At 36.6% G+C, this 20584-nt stretch overlaps 1 protein-coding gene across 9 annotated transcripts in view; it reads left to right on the plus strand.

The window, feature by feature from the left end:
* Nucleotides 1-20584, plus strand: part of PRKD3 (protein kinase D3) — a 78002-nt gene that overhangs the window by 6054 nt on the left and 51364 nt on the right. For 6 of the 9 annotated variants that reach the window (XR_012422495.1, XR_012422494.1, XM_005576113.5 and 3 more), the window contains exon 2: nt 1939-2921. The exons of 2 other annotated variants lie outside the window; for them this stretch is intronic. Coding sequence is in view for 4 of the 7 variants with exons in the window: in XM_005576113.5 (XP_005576170.1) it covers nt 2634-2921 (288 nt within the window). In the remaining 3 variants the exon portion in view is untranslated. Of the gene's footprint in view, nt 1-1224; nt 1338-1938; nt 2922-20584 lie in introns of all 9 variants that reach the window. One more of the 9 variants, XM_015433777.3, reaches the window with a different exon arrangement.

The following is a 20584-nucleotide window of genomic DNA, read 5'->3' on the forward strand; positions in this document are numbered from 1 at the left end:
GTTGCTGTGAGGATTAAATGAGGTAATATGTGTAAAGTGCTTAGAACAGTCTGACAGATAGTAAGAGCTTAATAAATGTAAGCTATTATTTTTTCCAGCTAAGACGACTAATAGTCATTATTTTCCAAGATGTAAATGTGGTTGACTTCTAGTGATCATTATATTCTTCTCCAGTTATTCACAAACCATTTGCTTCATTATTTTTTATATTTGTAATTTCTGAAATTTGCTTTCCTGCTTCTCCAGCCACCAGAACTTGAAACCTCTCTGCAAATCTCCAGGCCATGATTATATCTGTCTTTTTGAGCTCTTTCTCCAAAATTATAGGAGTCAGCTTTGTGATTACATTTGTGAATTGCTTTAGTAGTATGGAATGGATTGCATCTGGACCTAGAGACTCAAACTCACGTAAAGTTGTTATAGTCTTAGTCATTTGTCTCAGGTTTCAGTTCTCAGTGCCTTTCTGCCGTTTTAGTTTAAAACTGTGGAGAAGATAAGCAAAATACAAGTTGAGCAGTCTGTCTTTCTGTGTGATTTCTCAACCTTAGCAACATCCTCTGAGCAGTGATTCTTAGTTCCTTGTTCTCTTTGAGAAATAGTGTGTTACTGTGGAGACAGCACTGGGTAAGAAAGTATGAAACCTGGCTTCTAATTCCTGCTCCACCTATTTATTAATAGCCATGTGCTGCTGGGCAAGTTGCATTATCGCCTTGTGCTTCAATTTTCTTGTCTACAAAAATGATTTTTACCCTGTCAACTTTCAAAGAGTTACGAGGTAAAGTATGTGAAACATTTATAAACTATCAAGTGTTGTACATTGTGTAAGATGGAATAATAATTTACTTGAAAGTAGCTATAAAAGCTTTTGTCTTCAGTTTTTTTTTTTTAAGTCTCAGTTTTTTCCTGAGCTTTCCCATTCCTAATACTATAGTTGTGTGCTTTTGTCCTTCTGTCATATTCGTCCTAATTTAACCCATTAACTACTCGGCAGAGAGTTACTCTGCAGCCACACTGGATGCTTTACTGTTTTTCTTCATTGAAATTATTTATGGGTATATAAATGGAACTTAGAAGGAGCCATCAATTATGAGCTGTTTCATGCCTAAGACATGTGGGGGGTGGCGTCATACCTTTTTTTTTTTTTTTTTAACTTTTTGACCTGTGCTTTCCTAAAAATTATGATAAATATTTAACTATACCTACTGTTCTCTTTCTTACTGTTAGAAATGCTTTGTGGTCTACAGCCACACCACCCCAGATGTGCCTGATCTTGTCTGATCTTGTAAGCTAAGCATTGTTGGGCCTAGTTAGGACCTGGATAGGAGAAATCTTTTATGGTGAGACCCCTTTCTCTTATGTTCCTGTGATAAGTATGTCAGCTTTCACACTTGTTGATCATTTAACTGTTCAGTATCTCCCCTCCTGCTTCCTTAGTCTTCTGAAAGGAATTTTTCAACAAAGGAAGTCAAGAGTCATATTTTGGCAGAATTAGTATTTAAATATAAAAAAGAATACTCTTATATTAGGAAAGTATTGTACATCTTTTGTGTGGTGGGGTGGTATGTATTGTATGTCTATGAAAACGTCAGTTTTACTCTTTTTGTCACTTCTGTTTTTGATATAACTCAGTCATGTAATTGTAAAATAAAAGTGGTCTTCATTGATTAAAAATAAAGTAGATTTAAAAAAATGTTTAATGTTTAAGTTTTAGGTATCAGTGTAGAGTGCCAAGGATATTTTTTGAGCCTCTCCCTGAAATTATACCTGTAGTAAAAAAAAGTCTTTGCTAACTAGCTAAAAATTGCTACCCATTAGGATTTATTAGTGAATTATAAGCATATGACCAAAAATTGTCATTTAAAAAAGTCATATTCTTATTTTTAAATTAATGTCAAATGAATATAAAGTGTTAAAAACCTTTAAAAAATTTCCTTCCAGGCTGACTGTATATCAGAAAGCATCAACTTTTCTCGATGGACCCATTCATCTAATGAAATATGCCTATACTATTTTAAAAAGCTTTGTACTTCATCATAGAAAAGTTCATACCCCCAGATGAAAATGAGGACATTTGAGAAGGTGATTTAAGATGTGGACATTTGAGAAGGTGATTTAAGGTGTGGACATTTGAGAAGGTGTACTATCAAATTAGTAAACCAAAGGAAAATTACTGAATAGATTAATCCAAAACACTTACTGTTTTTTAAACGAAGAGGATTTCATCTTGACAGAAAAACTTTTATTCAATATGTATTTCCTGAAATTAAAGAGACAAGAACAGACTGAAAGGAAAATAGATTCGTAAATAAGCTACGTCAGCTCTATCCTGCTGAGGATAGCTCAGTGATGTTAAATCCTATACAAATCCCTGGTTGTCTTCCTACAGACAAGACTGTTTTTTGATGGGACTGATATTTAGAGAAATAGGACCTGTTGGGCATTCAACTCCTTGATAAAACTTATAAGTATTGGCATGAGTGGCTTAAAAGAGGAAATAAAGAAGTTTTCAACTAAATCCAAAAGTGCAGTCATTTTCTTTACTGCTGTTATTTTAAACACTTCTTCATAACCATTGAAAAAGAATCGACAACTATAAGAATTGACAACTATTTTAAAAGATTAAAGAAAGGCAGATGTCTGCAAATAATTCCCCTCCATCAGCCCAGAAGTCTGTCTTACCTGCAGCTATTCCTGCTGTGCTTCCAACTGCTTCTCCGTGTTCAAGTCCTAAGACAGGACTCTCTGCCCGACTCTCTAATGGAAGCTTCAGTGCACCATCACTCACCAACTCCAGAGGCTCAGTGCATACAGTTTCATTTCTACTGCAGATTGGCCTCACACGGGAGAGTGTTACCATTGAAGCCCAGGAACTGTCTTTGTCTGCTGTCAAGGATCTTGTGTGCTCCATTGTTTATCAAAAGGTACTGTACATGCTGTTGTCAGTAGTAAATAATATTGTTACTGATGCTTTTCTATAAATTATACATGTACCAGTGAGTTAAGAAATACTGATCCATGAATAGTTTATTCTGTGCATTTTTGGAAGAGTTCTAATGGCCTCTGAGGCTAAAGTCTGAAATTTCAGAGTCTAGCTAATTGGAACATATATCCCAGATTTAAAATACATTTATTTGGCTGGATGCAGTGGCTCATGCCTGTAATCCCAGCACATTGGGAGGCTGAGGTAGGCAGATCACCTGAGGTCAGGAGTTCGAGACCAACCTGGCCACCATGTTGAAACCCCGTCTCTACTAAACCCGGTCTTTACAGGTGGTGGCAGGCACCTGTAATCCCAGCTACTCATGAGGCTGAGACGGGAGAATCGTGGGGAGTGGGGCGGGCGGCGGAGGTTGCAGTGAGCTGAGATAGTGCCACTGCACTCCAGCCTGGCACGGCGACAGAGTGAGACTCTGTCTGAAAACATAAAATAAAATACATTTATTCTAGCTTTGAAGTATCACTCTTCTGTTTGTCTCTTAAGAGCAGGAAAATCTGTATAGAGTCAAGGCGGCATAAGAAATCTCATTTGTTTTCAGAGAAAACAGGAGGTAAAGGGTACAAGGCCCCCTGGGACTCAGTAGCTAGCTGCTGAGTCCCATGTCCATACCTTGTTATCTCTAGGTACCGTGTGTTCTGGCCTCTCTCTTTTTTTTTATCCATTTCCTTCTCTTTAGATCTTGATTATTTTTCAGGACGTTCAGAATCTTCCTAAACTGCCATTTAATATAGGACCATGCTCACTCTCTGTCTTTTTAAAAAATAGGTAAATTAATTTTGAATATACGACAAAATATTTGAAAATTCAGGGTGGTTTTATGTTTTTTCTCATTCGCCCTCCTTCCCTGTACCGTGCCATTTTCTTAAGGAACTTTAGCTAAGTATCTTTAATAATCTCGATTTGATGGATGAGGTTAGTATGTTTTCTGTGTTATCAAAACAGTTCATATGGGTTGTATGAATTGGTTATATTTTATTTTTAGTAGATTTTACTGGATTTTCAAGCATGTTTCAGATTTGTTTCAAACAAATTGTAAACTTTGTATTTGCAAAAATCATCTCTTTCTGGGAATTGAGGCTCTTCATCTTTTGTTTCAATTCTTTATGCTTTTTATAGTCTATCATTCATTATCTTCTGATGTAAAGTAGTTACCAATCCAAAAAATGTTATACAGTTTGTGAAAATGACCTATGCTGCCTTTGTTTTAACAATGACTTGTAAATGTGGCTTAAGTTATTCCTAAGTAAGAATAACTTTACTTCTGTAGACCTGTAGAACCTTGTATCCTTCCGTATCTTTGCTTTTAGTTTCCCTTTCATTATCGTTTAAAGAGTTTTTTTCAAATACTTTTGCAACTAGATTGTAATTTTTTTATTTAAAGATAATATTTAAACTTAAATACATATTTGTAACTTAAATATAATGTTCCCTTTTTATTTGAAACCATAGAAACTCATAACCAGTGTTTTGATGAGTCTCTATGATGTAGTTTTCAGTCTTTGGAAATTTCATTTACTGATTTTTCGCACAGCTTTTTAATTGAGAAAAAATTGTATATATTTATTAAGTACAGTATGTTATTTTGAAATATGTATATGTGATGTAATGGCTAAATTGAGCTATTTACTTCTACAGAGGCTTACCAATTTTCTGCAGGATTATTCTAGAATCAGTGTTACTTCATTAATATAAATGTGAGGAGAGGGTCAGTGGGTGAAATTCTGCGAGAACTAGCTTAAAAATCTTGATCTGTGAGCAACTAGCGTGACGTCAAGGAAATAGGATATAGCTTAAAAAGGATAATTCAGTGTAAATTTTTTACAAATATAAAATAATTATTGATTGTGGATATAGCAGCATAAAATCGATATAGTAAACTGAATTTTATTTCAGTAAACTGAATTTTCCAATGACTCTTGCAGGGGAATCATTTTTCCTCAAGAGGAACTCTCCCCATTCTCTCGTGTCTTCTAGTCTTGTTGAGTGCAGTTTTCTATAAATGTCAGTTGGGTCAATTAGTCGATAGTGTTCAAATCTTCTGTATCTTTATTGGCTTCTTTCTACTTTCTCTATCTTTTCTTGAGAAAGGACTGTTGAAATCTCCCAACTATAATTGTAGATATGTCTGTTTCTCCTTTCAGTTTTATCAGTTTTTTTCTTGGATTTTTTGAAGCTCTCTTATTTGCAAACACATTTGGGACTTTTACAGCCTTTGATATGTTGATCCCTTTTTCAATATAATTTTTCAAGATCTTGCTCTGAAGCTTACAGATGCTCCTTGGCTTAATGGGGTTATGTCCTGATAAACCCATGGCAAGTTGAAAATATTAAGTTGAAGGTGTATTCTGATTTATGATATTTTCAATCTGCTGTGAGTTTATCCCATTGTAAGTTGAGGAGCTCCCTGCACGTGTATCCATTTTGCACCATTGTAAAGTCGAAAACTTGTATGTCAAATCAGCTTAAGTGAGGGACTAATACTTGGTGTTAATCATTCTTTTCATAAAAAATTAGTATTTGCATTGTGGTATCTTTTCACATGCTTTACTTATGACCTCTCTGTTTTCCTATGTAAAGTAGGATTTTTGTAGCTTGTATGTATTAATAGTTGGGTATGCTTTTTAGATTCACTCTGTCAACTTCTGCTTTTTAAGCGTTTAGACCATTTCTATTTAATACTGTTATCCATATAGAAAACGTGTTTAAATAGATTGTTTGGCTGTTTTCTATTTGTCCCTTCTGTCTTAGGTCCTTTTCTGCCTTTTGAATTACGTTATGTAATTCCATAGTACCTCCACTGCTGGTTAATTATACTCTTTACAGTGGTTTTTTTGTTTTTTTTTTCCATCAGTTCCTCTAATGCAGGGGTCAAGGGTCAGCAATCTATATCCATAGTCCAAATCTGGCCCACCACCTGTTGTCAATAGAGTTTTATTGGAACCCAAGGTGCTCAATCCTTTGTATCTTGTCTGTGGCTGCTTTCGTTCTGCAGCAGCAGAGTTGAGTAGCTGTGACAGAGACCATATGGCCCACCAAGCCTAAAATACTACTGTTTGTCCTTTTGCAGAAAATGTTTGCAAATCCCTGCTCTAGTTTATATAATATGCATCTTATCAGAGTATCTTCAAACAATATCATACCACTTTATAATGTAATATATACCTTAGAACAGTATATTTCTGTTTTCTTCCTGTCATTTTTATATTTTATTTCTACATGCAGTCTATTTTTGTTATTCATAGTAGTTGTATTCTGTAAAGTCACTGGGAACACCGAATTAGCTAATAGTGAACCATTGCTCCTAGTAGGACCTAGTGGAACCTTTGTTCCTAGTGGGAGGATAGGTTCCTGCAAGCCTCTGGTCACAACATTTTCGTCAACCAATAAATATATAACCTTGTTTTATGGGTTTCTATTTGAAGACACTTCATTTAATATATATAGTTGATTCATTAACATTGCACTCACAGCTAACAGCGCTATTACTCATACCTGAATGAAACTTACTGTCCCCATAAGGGACATCATAAACTTTTTGCACTTGAGAACGCTAGACAGTGCTTCAGCACTGTGCTTCAGAGCTGTTTTAAACAGAAGACTCACTAACAAAAGATGAAAAAAATGCAGAAAACATGGCACTAAATAGACTGTGAAAAGGACTCTTATTTACACTATAAGAGCTGAAACAAGAAGGCAGAGCTAAAACAAGACTTTCACTTGATGTAGTATGATAGAAAAGCTGTATTTGCCTCTGAGCTGTGCCATGACAACATCTGAAATAATACGTTGTTTTAAATTTTTTTCACTCCCAGCCTACTGAACCAAGCTCCTTGTCAAATATTTCCATGATTCAGTAATTTTTGTTGAAATAGTAAGTTGGTTATAATCAAATGAACAAACTCATAACATATATTTTGACAAATGCAGGCTTTATTTCTGTGTTTGTGTCCATTTTTTCCCAACAAAATCTTAATCCAGTCTGCTTTTGAACAGTCCACAAGATTTTCTGATTATCATTGAGCATTTTCTGGTTAGCTTTTTTAAAAATTGTAGGCAAAAGGTTCAAAGCTTGTTTTGTCATATTTACAAAAAAAAAAAAAACCTAGTTTTAAAAAATCTTTCACCATAGGCCACATGTTACAAGTATCAGGATGTTTATTTTTTTATTTTTTTATTTAAGGATGTTTATAAACTCCATGCATGTGGTTGCAAGGTTATATGCGTTTTAAATGTGGACTTGATTTGTAACAGTGATTTTCAACCCAGGCTGCACTAGAGAGTAACTAGGAGGTTAAGCTGGTCCTTCCTAGACCAATTAAATCAGGTCCTTTGGGAGTGGAGCGTCTGTTTAAGAGTTCTGTGATTCTAATGAGAGCCACAGTCTAGAACCTCTAGTCTAATGGAAATTTAATAAGCCTAAGGACCAGATAAGTAACAATCTGAAGATACATTTTTTTCAAATATTGAAATAGTATGTTTTGTCCTGTGAGTGCCATCTCATTTTCCATATACTGAAAATATACTTTTAAAAAAATCTTATAATTAAAAATTTCAGAGAGGTCTGCAGCTGATTATAGACTAATGCGATAATTGCAAATTCTAGACAGATTTTCATTCTCCCTGGTGGCAGTTTGCAGAGAGCTAAATAGTGTTATACATTTTCCTACACCTGGGTGCCATTATCTGTTATGGCTTTGCTTCAGTTGAACAAATACGGTGCACTACTCCTCAGTCACAGTGCTAGATAACTGTGGAAGCTCCCAAGATGAAACACAAATTCCCTGCCCCTGTGATTTATGCTCTAGAAAAGATGATGAGCAAATGGCAAATTGCCCTAATATAAGGTAGATGTGAGTCCTGAAATAAAGGTACAATATGATAAAATGACTCAGGAAAGAGAACTATCACCTTGTTGGAACTATGAAAGCATGTTTTCAATCCTACTTTTTGCTTGCCATCACCAACTGTAGTACTTCACCTGGAGAAATAAGCTTTTGCTAGTACAATTCCTTGCTACTACTTTCTGATAGCTTGTTGAAGGATAAAGCAAGATACCTTTAACATCCTCACTAGTCTGTGAGACAGCAGATACTAGTCTCTTTATGCACATGTAGAGTCTGCTTTCTTTTGCATGGTCAAATGAAAAGAGTTTTGTGATTCTGCTTCCTAGTGGTGCTCTAAATTTTATTTGTGTTAGAACTAGTTATTCAAGAAATTCGTGATAATCTCTGCCCTCTTCACTCTACAGCAGTTAACTGTGCAGACATTCGTAGTTGCCAGCAATGAACAGGTGACAGAAATATGTGATTGCTTATGTAAGGTATTATTGCAAGATTACTTACAAAATAATGCTGATGAATCTCTGATCTGTGGTCCAGATTCCTTTCCTAAGCTTCAGACATGCCATGTTCTATCTTTTAACTAGCCTTGAACACCCTTTCATTGCCACATGCTCTGCTTAGACCTCCAGCAGTTTTTTTTCTGTATAGATGTTGGCATCCTATCCAACACATTGTATTTTAACATTCATAATGCTCGTTGTAATTGTCCCTTTTCTTGACTGTATCCACTACAAAACTAAGCTTTATGATGCCAGATATCATGGCCACAGTAGGTGCTCAATGAATATTCTTTGGTTGAATAAATAAAGGAAGGAATTAATATGAAGCAGTATAGTGTTATAGTTAAAACCACGAGTTTTGGGATTAAACCGGAGTTCATTTCTACCACTTATTAGTTGTGTAATCTTGATTACTTATCTGAAAAATGAGGTTAAAAATAGCACTCATCTCTCACCATTGTGTATGTATATTAAATAATGTTTCCAAAATGCTTAGCCCAATACTTAGCAAATAGTAATCACACAGTATATGCTAACTTATCAATATTATTATGTATTAATCTGATCTTAGTGGTTTCCAAACTCAAAAGAAAACTTGAACTATTACACTTTGAGGTCCCTCTCTCTTGAAAATTTATTGGAATTAGCCAGTGGTGATCTAGAAATGACTGAAAACTGTTATCAACTAAGTTTATGTTAATTTTTGGATTTGTGCTTTATAGAATATACAGATATGTCAAAACCTATTTTCTACTCTGTAGAAGACAGCTGATTCCTTCCTTGATCTGAATGGGTACTCACAGTTTTCTGTTAGCTTTACTAATTCTCCTTTTATTGGTACAGAAAATTAGAGGTTAATGGTGTATCAATTATGTGATTTATTTTATCTTCTGTTCTTGGGCTGCATGTGAAAACCTGTGATTTCTATATTAGAATATTTTGGTATAATCCTCAGGGCATAATGTGCTGCCTTTTTTTTTTTTTTTTTTTTTTTAGTTGGAGTCTCGCTCTGTCGCCAGGCTGGAATGCAATGGCGCGATCTCGGCTCACTGCAACCTCCAACTCCCTGGTTCAAGGGATTCTTCTGCTTCAGCCTCCCGAGTGGCTGAGATTACAGGCATGCACCAACACGCCCAGCTAATTTTTGTATTTTTAGTAGAGACAGGGTTTCACCATGTTGGCCAGGGTGGTCTTGATCTCCTGACCTCATGATCCGCTAGCCTTGGCCTCCCAAAGTGCTGGGATTACAGGTGTGCGCCACCACACTTGGCCAATACGCTTCTTTAGATTAATGGTGATTGCATATGTGACTTAAGAATCTTATAATTTTGAGGTCAGCTGATTTAACTAGTCAGTTAATTACCATTGTTGAGCAGTGAGTAAGTAAGCATGCTTTTCTGTATTTCTGTGCCCTTAGGCTGTTATTTGATATATTCCTGCATTGTATACACATGTCCAAGAATTAAACTGCTAGAAAGAGCCTATAGAGTCAACTCTAAAGGGATAGGAACAGTTAAATGAAATTGTATAAGCTCTTTTGATATCACAAGAGGTACAGGAAAACTAACCAAGAGTGCATAAATATCTCCATTAGGAAAAAATGATTTAAAATATTTAGCAATAATTATCTTTAAAAAGGGGTAAGTCCAAATATAAATAAAATTTAAATTTTTGGAATTTTTTTTAAAGACCTTGTAAAATGAATGTGTCTTATTATGTTCCTGAAAAAGGAAGACTGATAGTATGTAATTTTTATTTCTGCAATTAAATTTCTTTCCATTAAAGATTTTTATTGGTATTCTTTTTACTCTGATAGTGTTACAGTTTATCTGGAGGAAAAATAGTCAAGAGCATTAATTTTAAAATCTGAAAAATAAGAAAGAGGAGAAAAATAAACCTACAATAACTGAAGTTATATACTATCTGAACAGAAGTAGATAAGCACAAGGTACTGTTAGGTATGCCAAAGGAGTCATGAGAAATTAAAAGGAATCATTTTTCAAAAAAAAAAAAAAATAGAGCTTAGAAAACTAGTTTTAAGCAGTTGAAGGAACATTAACATAGCCCTTCACTTAATACCTGACACCAGCTGGGCGTGGTGGCTCATGCCTGTGATCCTAGCACTTTGGGAGGCTGAGGCGGGTGGATCACCTGAGGTCAGGAGTTCGAGACCAGCTGGCCAACATGGCAAAAGCCTGTCTCTACTAAAAATACAAAAATTGGCCAGGTGTGGGGGGAGGTGCCTATAATCCCAGCTACTCGGGAGGCTGAGGCAGGAGAATCTCTTGAACTCGGGGTGGGGAGCGAGAAGGTGGGGGTGGGTGGTGGCCAAGGTTGCAGTGAGCTGAGATTGCACCACTTCACTCCAGCCTGGGGGAAAGAGCAAAACTCCGTCTCAAAAGAAAAATATGACACCAAGGTAAATTTCAGTGATTAAAGGTTAAATGTGGAAACTCAAAAGAAAATTTGTATATAATGGAATTGACTATCAAACCTCTGAACAGCAGGCAGCTCACTTTCAGGTCAGTAAAAGAAAACACGAAAAGATCAGTTTAGAGATTTTATTAAAAATTATAATGTATACATATGTGAAAGTAAAAGCAACAAAATTGGGAAAATGTTACCGCAAGTATTATATAGGTTCATGTCTTCTTTCTACATAGAGCTCATGTATTGGTAAGAAAAACTGTAATCTCAACAGTTGGTCAAATGATATGAGAGTATGTTTTACAAAAAGATTAAATTAATAAACAAGCATGCAGGAAGATGTTCAAAAGTTTTAAAATATAGTTTAGGTATTGTGTTAAGTTGGGGAAAAATGAAATTGGCATTCCCAGTGTAGGGGAGAGTATGGTAAAATTTCATGGAAATAGAGAACAATCAATGATTCAAGGCTTATAATTTAAAAACTAGACTAAATGTTAACAAGAATATCATAAAACATATACACTGAGGTTTTTGTCCCAAGAAAATATCTCTATCAGATCATTTATAGTTGAGCTTTGCTTAAAACTTGGATATGACCAAAAGCGTTCCCTCTTCAAATTTCATCCAATTTCATTATACACCCCAAGGGTGGAATAGGGTAGAGTTTCTTTTACTGTTGTCGTTGTTGTTAGCATAGCCAAAACTTAGCTTCCTTTTTTCACAGCTTTGAAACCCTTACAACATTTATGATACATTGATTAATGCTGTCTTATTCATCTTTTATCCTCAGAGATGTCTTACATTTAGTAGACATTTGGTAAAGAACACATACCTGCTCTTCTAAAAACATACTGGAAATACAGTTTTAGTGATGAGATGATTTATGGTTATTAGAGCTGAAAAGAGATAGAAATGAGCAGATAAGCATCAGTATTCTTTCCCATCTTGTTTCATATATCTAGTGCCTTAGTTGTGCCCAAGCTGATCCCACTAGCGTAGATTGTCAGATAGTTTGTAGAGCTTGTTTTTCCTAGGATTGTGCAAAAGGCCAGGGGTTATTCTAGAATGCTCTGAAATTTTTGAAGTTATTTATTTCCTGAGGACACCAATGAACTTTTTCCTTATTCCACAGAAGAATGTGGATTAGGACTTTGGACTGTTCTACTGGCAAATGTTATAGTCTCAGTATTTGATTTTAATATATAAGATAAAGTTAAATGGTTTTCAACTGACGAGATTTTGACCCCCCCGGGGACATTTGGCAATGTCTGGAGACGGTTTTGGATGTCACAACTGGAGCAGGGGGGCTTCCAGCATCTAGTGGATAGAAGGCAAGGAAGTTGCTATGATGCACATCGAGAGCCCCATACAACAAAGCATTATCTGGCCCCAAATGTTAATAATGCTGAGGTTGAAAACCCCTGAGTTAAACTGATGGAGTAATAGCATTTCTGAAGTTTGGAGAAATCTACAATGTCTCTGTCTTTTAGTACTATTGCAGAGGCTTAGTAAAATAGGGAATATGACTATCTCCTGGATTAAAATCTTACAAATGTGAATTGCAGCTTGAGGTCTTAAACAGGATTTCTAGTTTTGCCTGGGCATTTTTGTTTTTGTTTTTTGAGACAGGATCTTGCTCTGTCACCCAGGCTGGGGTGCAATGGCATGATCAAGGCTCACTACAGCATTGACCTGGGCTCAATTGATCCTCCCACCTCACCCTCCCTAAGTAGCTGGACCACAGACTCCGGCCACCACAATCGGCTAATTTTTTTTATTTTTTGTAGAGATGGGGTTTCACCATGTTGCCCAGGCTGGTCTCGAACTCTCGACTCAAGCGATCCCTCCACCTTGGCTTCCCAGAGTGCTGGGATTACATGTGTGGGCCACCACACCCAACCCATTTTTGTTTAACAGTGCATAGTTTTTATTGTGAGTATGGATATAGTTAATGTGAATTTTTAACCTATATATATATAAAGTTCCTATATGTTCATATTGTTTTATAAAGCAAAATTAACAACAAACAGGATCTCTGCCTTCTAGAGGTTTATAAGCTTAAGGGAATGTGTTTTTACTGATTAAACCCGAAGAACTAATGGGACTGGGAATCAGGAGAATGCAGAAGGCAGACAAATCTGAGCAGCAGGTAGAACTGGAATTGAGCCAAACAGAAATTTCCTCATCAGATCACAGCTGTGAGGCCACTTACCATGATTACAAGGGAGAAAATTGATACTGAGGGAGTAGGCCAGAAGCCTTGCCCATCTTACAGTGATTGTTCATGCTTGGATTTTCAACTTTGAAATTACATTAACTCTGTTACTGGTGTAATATGTTTAAAAAAAAAAAAAAGAATCCAAGGAAGAGATAACAAGAGTATATTATGCCATAGCAGAGTTTTGGAATCAAGGAGAGACACCTGGGTTGTAGTTGCTATTCCGCTACTGATGATAGGCCCTTTTCAAGTTACTTCTGACCCTCAGTTTTCTCAGGTGTGAAACTAGTGTCATAAAGTCCACCTCCATAGAAGAAGAATGGTGGTTAAATGTAAAGCCCCAGTAGTGTCTGGCACATACTTAGTGCTCAAAAGTAATTAATACTCATGATTTCAAAATCTGTTTACGTATGGAAAAATCACTGGTTTTGTAGTGGTCTTGAAGTCCCAAAGCCTCCCATTAGGTAGCCTGCCAACATGCTTACATTGCTTTGCTCTTGCCTTTTGATTTTAGCATTTAACATATTAAAAAAAAAAACAAACTATAAAAAATAGAGATAAAGTGTTTATCTCATTAAAGGGCGTGGATTACTTGTTTTAAGAGTTTTGAGGAAATTAAGAGTCTGTAGCAAGTGCTTTGCACAATTTCTGATGCATATTGACTGCACTCAATAGTGCTTCTCTACCTTGCTTTCGTATTGCTAAGAAGCTTGGAAGATACCACTATAACGCTCCTGCTACTGTGTTAATTTGTTGAATGAACATAGTAGATATAATTGGAGTGAGAAAGGAATTGGCAGACAGCAATTCATTTTAAGTTATAATGCTGTTTACAGAAATTGGAATTATTCTTACAAAAGCAAGTTGCCTGCTTTTAGCTGATTTAAAACATTTGGTTTTAGTTTTGACGATTTACGTGACACTAGACCTGAAGGTTGTTTGCTTATGTAGCCTAATTTAGGAGTTATTTTGGTCTGTTCTTTGACTGCATTGCCTCTGTAGATACAGATTGGGTATAATTTTCAGGTTATGCAAAAGTAGACTGAAAACCCCAGCTGTATCTTTTGTTGTCAAAAAAACCCAGTCGTCATTCTGTGTGTGTTTTTTTTTTTCTATCCATTCTTTCTACTATAGCTGTGTTGCAGCTGTATTCTACCCCTGCTCTTTATTCTACCCGTACTTTTTTTGTCTGGGCAAAATCAATGTCAGGCAGCCATTACTAATCTGAAGGCTCAAACTGGAAGAAGAAAAATTTTTTACATTCCACTATTCATCATGAGACCTTGGCTAGAATAGAAGGTCCTAGATCTTTAATTCGGAAAGTTTGAATTAAAGATAATCAGAACTAACAACAAAACAAGAAAAAATGAAAATGAAAAAAGATTGCTTTAGTTGGTATCAGAAAGGCAGGTGTTAAATGAAGCAACTCGTCTGGTTTTTTTTTTTTTTTTTTTGAGACGGAGTTTTGCTGTTTCACCCAGGCTGGAGTACAGTAGTGCAATTTCGGCTCGCTGTAACCTCCACCTCCCAGGTGCAAGTGATTCTCCTGCCCCAACCTCCCAAGTAGCTGGGATTACAGGCACCCGCCACCACACCTAGCTAATTTTTTTCTATCTTTAGTAGAGACGGGGTTTCAAAATGTTGGCCAGGCTGGTCTCAAACTCCTGTCCTCAGGTGATCCACCTGCCACAGCCTCCCAAAGTGCTGGGATTACAGGCGTGAGCCACCACGCCTGGCCTCTTATGATATTTCATATCCAAAAAATTCTGGGTTGAGGTTAATGATGAACGTTAATAAATTCAAGTCCATGTTGAGTAAGTTTCTGATTGACTCATCTGTAGTCCTTATGTCTGTATTTAGAAACAGAATCATTGAGCTGCTTCTCTCCAATTAAGTATTTTCCTAAAATTGATGTTAATATTAGATTTGTTTCTGTGTAATTTATTAGTGCTAAATTAGTTGCTCAATAGTCAACGCTTCCCCCCCCCCCCCCCCCCCCCCCCGTAAGTACCTGTTAAGTACAAAGTGCTTGGGGATTCAGGAGGAACCTGAAAAGAGAATATCCTTTTCTTCATGAAGCTTATTTACTATAATTGAGTTTATGTTTAAAAAGACTTGTGAAGATTTATTTGGCATCAAATTTTAAAATGACGTTGCTATTCGGTGTCTCAGATGCATTTGGAGAAACTTGTGATGCTGATTTTTAAAATGATGTTGGTATTCAATGTCTTAAATGCATTCGAAGAAACTTGGGATGCTGATAATATTCTATATCTTGACCTGAGTGGTGGTTATGTGGGGTATGTGTATGCTTATAAAGCTATCAAGCTTCTAAGTAAGATTAGTGCACTTATATATCAAGTACACTTTAAAAGTAAATGTATGTTAAACTTCAATCGTTTCCCATTGCATTTAGAATAAAACCTTCATTCTTCCTTTTAAAAAAGTACATACTGGCTGGGCGCAGCAGCTCACACCTGTAATCTCAGTGATGTAGGATTTTTCTCGACCTCTTCATTGGACTTGGGATGGATTGCCCTGTTTACTCAGTCGCCACACTCAACCTCCTTTGGGAGGGAACATGTGAGCAAACGAGTGCAGGATCTGGCTAGTCGCCTTGAGCGATGGCAGGAGCAGACTTTGTGCAGGCCCCACAGCGGCACCCACGTGGGGGTGCCTGCAAACCCCCCAGAGGCCCCAGAAGATACAATAGTCTCTTAGCTCTGCCATCTGTGGACAGCAGTGTGTTACCAGCTCAGTGGGCCCCTTGCCTCATTGTGTGGGGTGGCTGCCCTCCGCCAGCAAGGGGAAAGGGCCTATATGACAGCCTTTTTTTTGGGGTACCGGCACTTGTTGGGTCTCCAGCGCTTGTCTGGCATCTAAGAACAATGAGGTCCCCCAGACACTTGAAGGATGGTAAAGGCTGTAAGCGATGGGAAATGGCACTCAGCAGAGTAGGACGTGGAAGAGGGGACGGGACAGGCAGGTAATCTTCCCCTGAGGTCCAACTGCTCCTCCCCGTAGTCAGGCCATCTCCCCGAAGTCCAGCTGTCCCACCAATGTCAAGTCACCACTCTCCAGTCAAGCTGCTTCTCTCTCTGTCTACTCGCTGAGTCTGGGGTCTTTATAGGCACAGGACGGGGGTTGGGCTGGGGGGCAGACGGTAGCTAGTTTTGGAAAAGGCAACATTCAGTTGGTAAAAAGATAATTCAGAAAGAACCAGTCAGGAGAGAGCAGGCAAACAGAGATAGAAGTTCTCACTTTGGGCCACGGGTTTCAGGCTTTTCATCTTGAAGGTGGGGTTTCATCGGGACCCACCCCTGTCTGCCTAATATTTCTCTGCCTTCTGTCTCTTATCATCAGCACTTTGGGAGGCTTGAGTCAGAATGATTGCTTGAGTCCAGGAGGAGACCAGCCTGGGCAATATGGTGAGACCGTGTCTCTAAAAAAAAAAAAAAAAAAATTTTAAAGGGCATAGTGATAAATTATTCATTCAGATAGTGTGAAATTCTGAAGCCATTGTTAAAGTGCAAAAATTATGTTTGACCAAGTGAAATAACTTGGAAGCTTCCTACCTTGCCAAAATTTTACTGACAACATTTTAACGACATGAACTTGAAATGGTTCACCTTAAATTACTTTCAAAATAAGTGTTGCTTAAAATAATTTTGTTTGCAACTGTTGGAACCTTTTACTTAAAAATGTTAAGTTAATGCTGTAAAAAGTAACGTCTAAAATGGTTACAGAAAGATAAGATTATTTTTTAAAATTATTGAAGTAATCTTTAATGCAAAAGCAAAGAATCTGAAGTGAGCAGAGTGCATGAGGGTGAAAATTTAATAACTGTGATGAAATTCTGTTACATTCCCATATGGGCTGGGAAAATACTTCATTTTGCACAGTCAAGAGGGGTCATTGGCACAGTTTGTAGTAAGCAAATCCAGAAAATCTGGAGGGATGGGGGAGCAGTTGGAAAGAGGCCAAATTCAAGGCCTATTTTGCTTCTACCATGCTGTTTCTTTAGCTGTTTCTTTATTTTCCTCTTTCTTTTAATCAAGGATGAGGTAGGCTAGGTAAGGAATTATGGACTTGTCTAGTTTTCAAAAGGTTGCCAACTACTTCTACATTTCCCAGCCTCTCTATTCTCTTGACTCTTTTATTCCCTAAAACAGGATTTCTCAACTTCAGCACTATTGACGTTTTGGGTGGGATAATTCTTGTGGAGGCTGCCTTGTGTGTTCTACAGTGCTCTACCCACTGAATGCCAGTAGCTCAAGTTATGAAAACCAAAAATGTCTCAGGACATTGTCATATAGCTTCTGGGCGCAAAATCATCCCAGCTGAGGATCATTGCCCTAGAGGACTAAACTAAATAATAACCAGTGACAATTACTTAAACACATCATCACCTCTGCTGCTTTTCCAAACTTCTTCCCTCTCAGGAGAATAGAATGTTTAGAAGGGATACATATACACCATTTTATTGGGCAAGAATTGTATTTTGAAGAATATAGAGACAACATCATTAGTATAGGTTTCTGCCCCCACCCCTTTTGACTCTATTAGTGATATAGCAGAGTCACAAATGTAACTAAGGGCCAGGAAAGGTGACTTATGCCTGTAATCTCAACACTTTGGGAGGCTGAGGCTAAAGGACTGCTTGAGCACAGGAGTTTGAGGTTGCAGTGAGCCGTGATCAAGCCACTACATTGTGGGCGACAGAGGGAGACCCCCCACTCAAAAAATGTAATCAAGAATTGGTTTTAATTAGTTTGCCAAAATATTTTCTCCTTTTCAAATTATACAACTGAAAGAAAAAAAATGCTCTTCTCCTTTGTTCTTTGTTCTTCTGAAGTCTGATTTAGAACAAGAAGCTATTATCTTAAAAGCTCTCTTAGGTTTCACTGGTGTCAAATCATTTTGAGAAATTCAACGTACATACTTTGGAATATAAAGTATTTTTGTTTATGATTTTTGATATGTTGCTCAGGACTTACTAAGGTCTCTACATAATGAAAATCATTCTGAGGAATAATTGGATTTAGAGTTTTAAAGATGATCAATCCATTAAAAATAAGCAAAGATATGAATTCCCAATTTACAGAAAAGGAAATACAGATTCACTTAAGCATATGAAAAATGTTCAACTTCTTGTAATAAAAGAAATGCAAATTAAAACTACAAAAATACCATTTTTTCATCTAAAGTCAACAAGTTTGATAATACACTATAAAAACATGGCAAAACAAGTACATACTCAGTATATTACTCGCAGAAGTATACATTGGTTTGACCTCCATAAAGAGCAATTTGGCAGTATCTACAAATTTCAAATATGCACTGTCTTTGAGCCAGCAAATCTCCTAGAAAGTTATCTCATATTCATACTCAAAAAGTGGGAAAAGATATGTACATAGGATTACTCATTGGGTATTGCGCATACTCACAAGAGATTGTAATAACTAAGGTGTATTTAGCTTATCAGGAGTTCTAATCTCTTTTATTTCTGTTTTTCTGGATAAATAATAGTTGTACATATTTATGAGGTACATGTGATATTTTGATACAAGTATACAATGCATAATGATCAAATGAGGGTAATTGGGATATCTATCACCTTAAATATTTATCATTTGTGTTAGGAACATTCCAATTCTACTCTTCTAGTTATTTTGAAATATACAATAAATTGTTGTTAACTATAGTCTCCCTATCATGCTACCAAACACTAGATCTTATTTTTTCTATCTAACTGTAGTTTTATAATCATTAACCAACCCCTTTATTCACCCCAGCCACTACCCTTCAGAGCCTCCGGTAGTCTTCATCCTACTCTCTGTCTCCACGAGGTCAAATTTTTTTTAATTTTTCACATACGAGTGAGAACATGCAATACTTGTCTTTCTGTGCCTGGCTTATTTCACCAACTGAAATGTTGTTCCTCACTTCTGTCCATGTTGTTGCAAATTACAGGATTTCATTTTTTTTTATACTGAATAATATTCCACCATGTATGTGTATCACATTTTCTGTATCCATTTATCCATTGATGGACACTTAGGTTGATTCCCTATTGTGGCTATTGTGAATTTTGCTGCGGTAACCATGGGAGTGCAGGTATCTTTCTGATATTTTTATTTATTTTCTTTTGGGTAGATACCTACCAGCGAGATTGCTGGATCCTATGGTAGTTTTATTTTTAGCAACCTCCATACTGTTTTTTCATAGTGACTGTACTAATTTACATTCCCACCAATAGTGTATGAGTATTCCCCTTTTTTTGCATCCTCACCAATATCTTTAATTTTTTCTCTTTTTGATAAAAGCTGTTTTGAGATGAGATGATATCTCATTGTGGTTTTGATTTGCATTTCTCTGATGATTAGTGAATGTTGAGTATTTTTTCATGTACCAATTTGGCATTTGTATGTCTTCTTTTGAGAAATATATTATTTAGATCTTTTGCTTATTTTTAAATTGGATTTTCTTTTTTTGTTGTCGTTGAGTCATTTGAGCTCCTTATATATTCTGTTTATTAACCACTTGTCAGTTGAATAGTTTGCAGATACTTTCTCCCGTTGTTCAGGTTGTCACTTCACTTGTTAATTATTTCCTTGCAGAAGCGTGTGTGTGTGTGTGTGTGTGTGTGTGTGTGTGTGTGTGTTTTAGTAGAGATGGGTTTCACCATGTTGACCAGGCTGGTCTTGAACTCCTGAGCTCGGCCTCCACCGCCTCAGCCTCCCAGAGTGCTGGGATTACCAGTGAGCCACTGTGCCCAACTTTTTAGCTTGATGTGATCACGTTTGTCCATTTTTGTTTTGCCTAGCTGTGCTTTTCAGGTCTTACTCAAGGAATCTTTGCCCAGACTAATGTCCTGGAGTGTTTACCCATTGTTTTCTTCTATAATATAAGGATGGTTCAGCATACACAAATCATTAAACATGATATGTCACATCAACAGAATGAAGACCAAAACCCATATGGTCATCTCGATAGATGCCAAAAAAAAAAATTCAGTAAAATTGAACACAATGAAAACTGCATAATAAAAACTGGTCAACAAACTGGGTATAGAAGGAACATACCTCAAGACAGTAAGGGCCATATATGACAAACATGCAGCTGGCATACTGAATGCGGAAAAACTGAAGGCCTTTCCTCTAAGATCTGAAACAAGACAAGGATGCCCACTTTCACAACTTTGATTCAGCATGATACTGGAATTCTTAACTAGAGCAATTAGACAAGAGAAAGAAATAGACGGTATCCAAATTGGAAAGGAAGACGTCAGATTATCTTTTTTTGCAGACGATATGATCTTATATTTAGAAAAACCTAAAGACTCTGCCAACAAACCATTAGAACTGATAAATGAATTGAGTAAAGATGTAGGATACAAAATCAACATTCAGAAATCAGTAGCATTTCTGTATGCCAACAGTGAACAATCTGAAATAGAAACCACGAAAATTATCCCATTTACAATAGCTATAAATAAAATACCTAGGAATAAGCTTAACCAAAGAAGTGAAAGATCTCTACAATGAAAAATGTAAAACATTGATGAAAAAAATTGAAAAGGACACTAAGTTTTTTTTGT

This window comes from Macaca fascicularis, chromosome 13, assembly GCF_037993035.2.
Source record: "Macaca fascicularis isolate 582-1 chromosome 13, T2T-MFA8v1.1".
Taxonomy (NCBI): domain Eukaryota; kingdom Metazoa; phylum Chordata; class Mammalia; order Primates; family Cercopithecidae; genus Macaca; species Macaca fascicularis.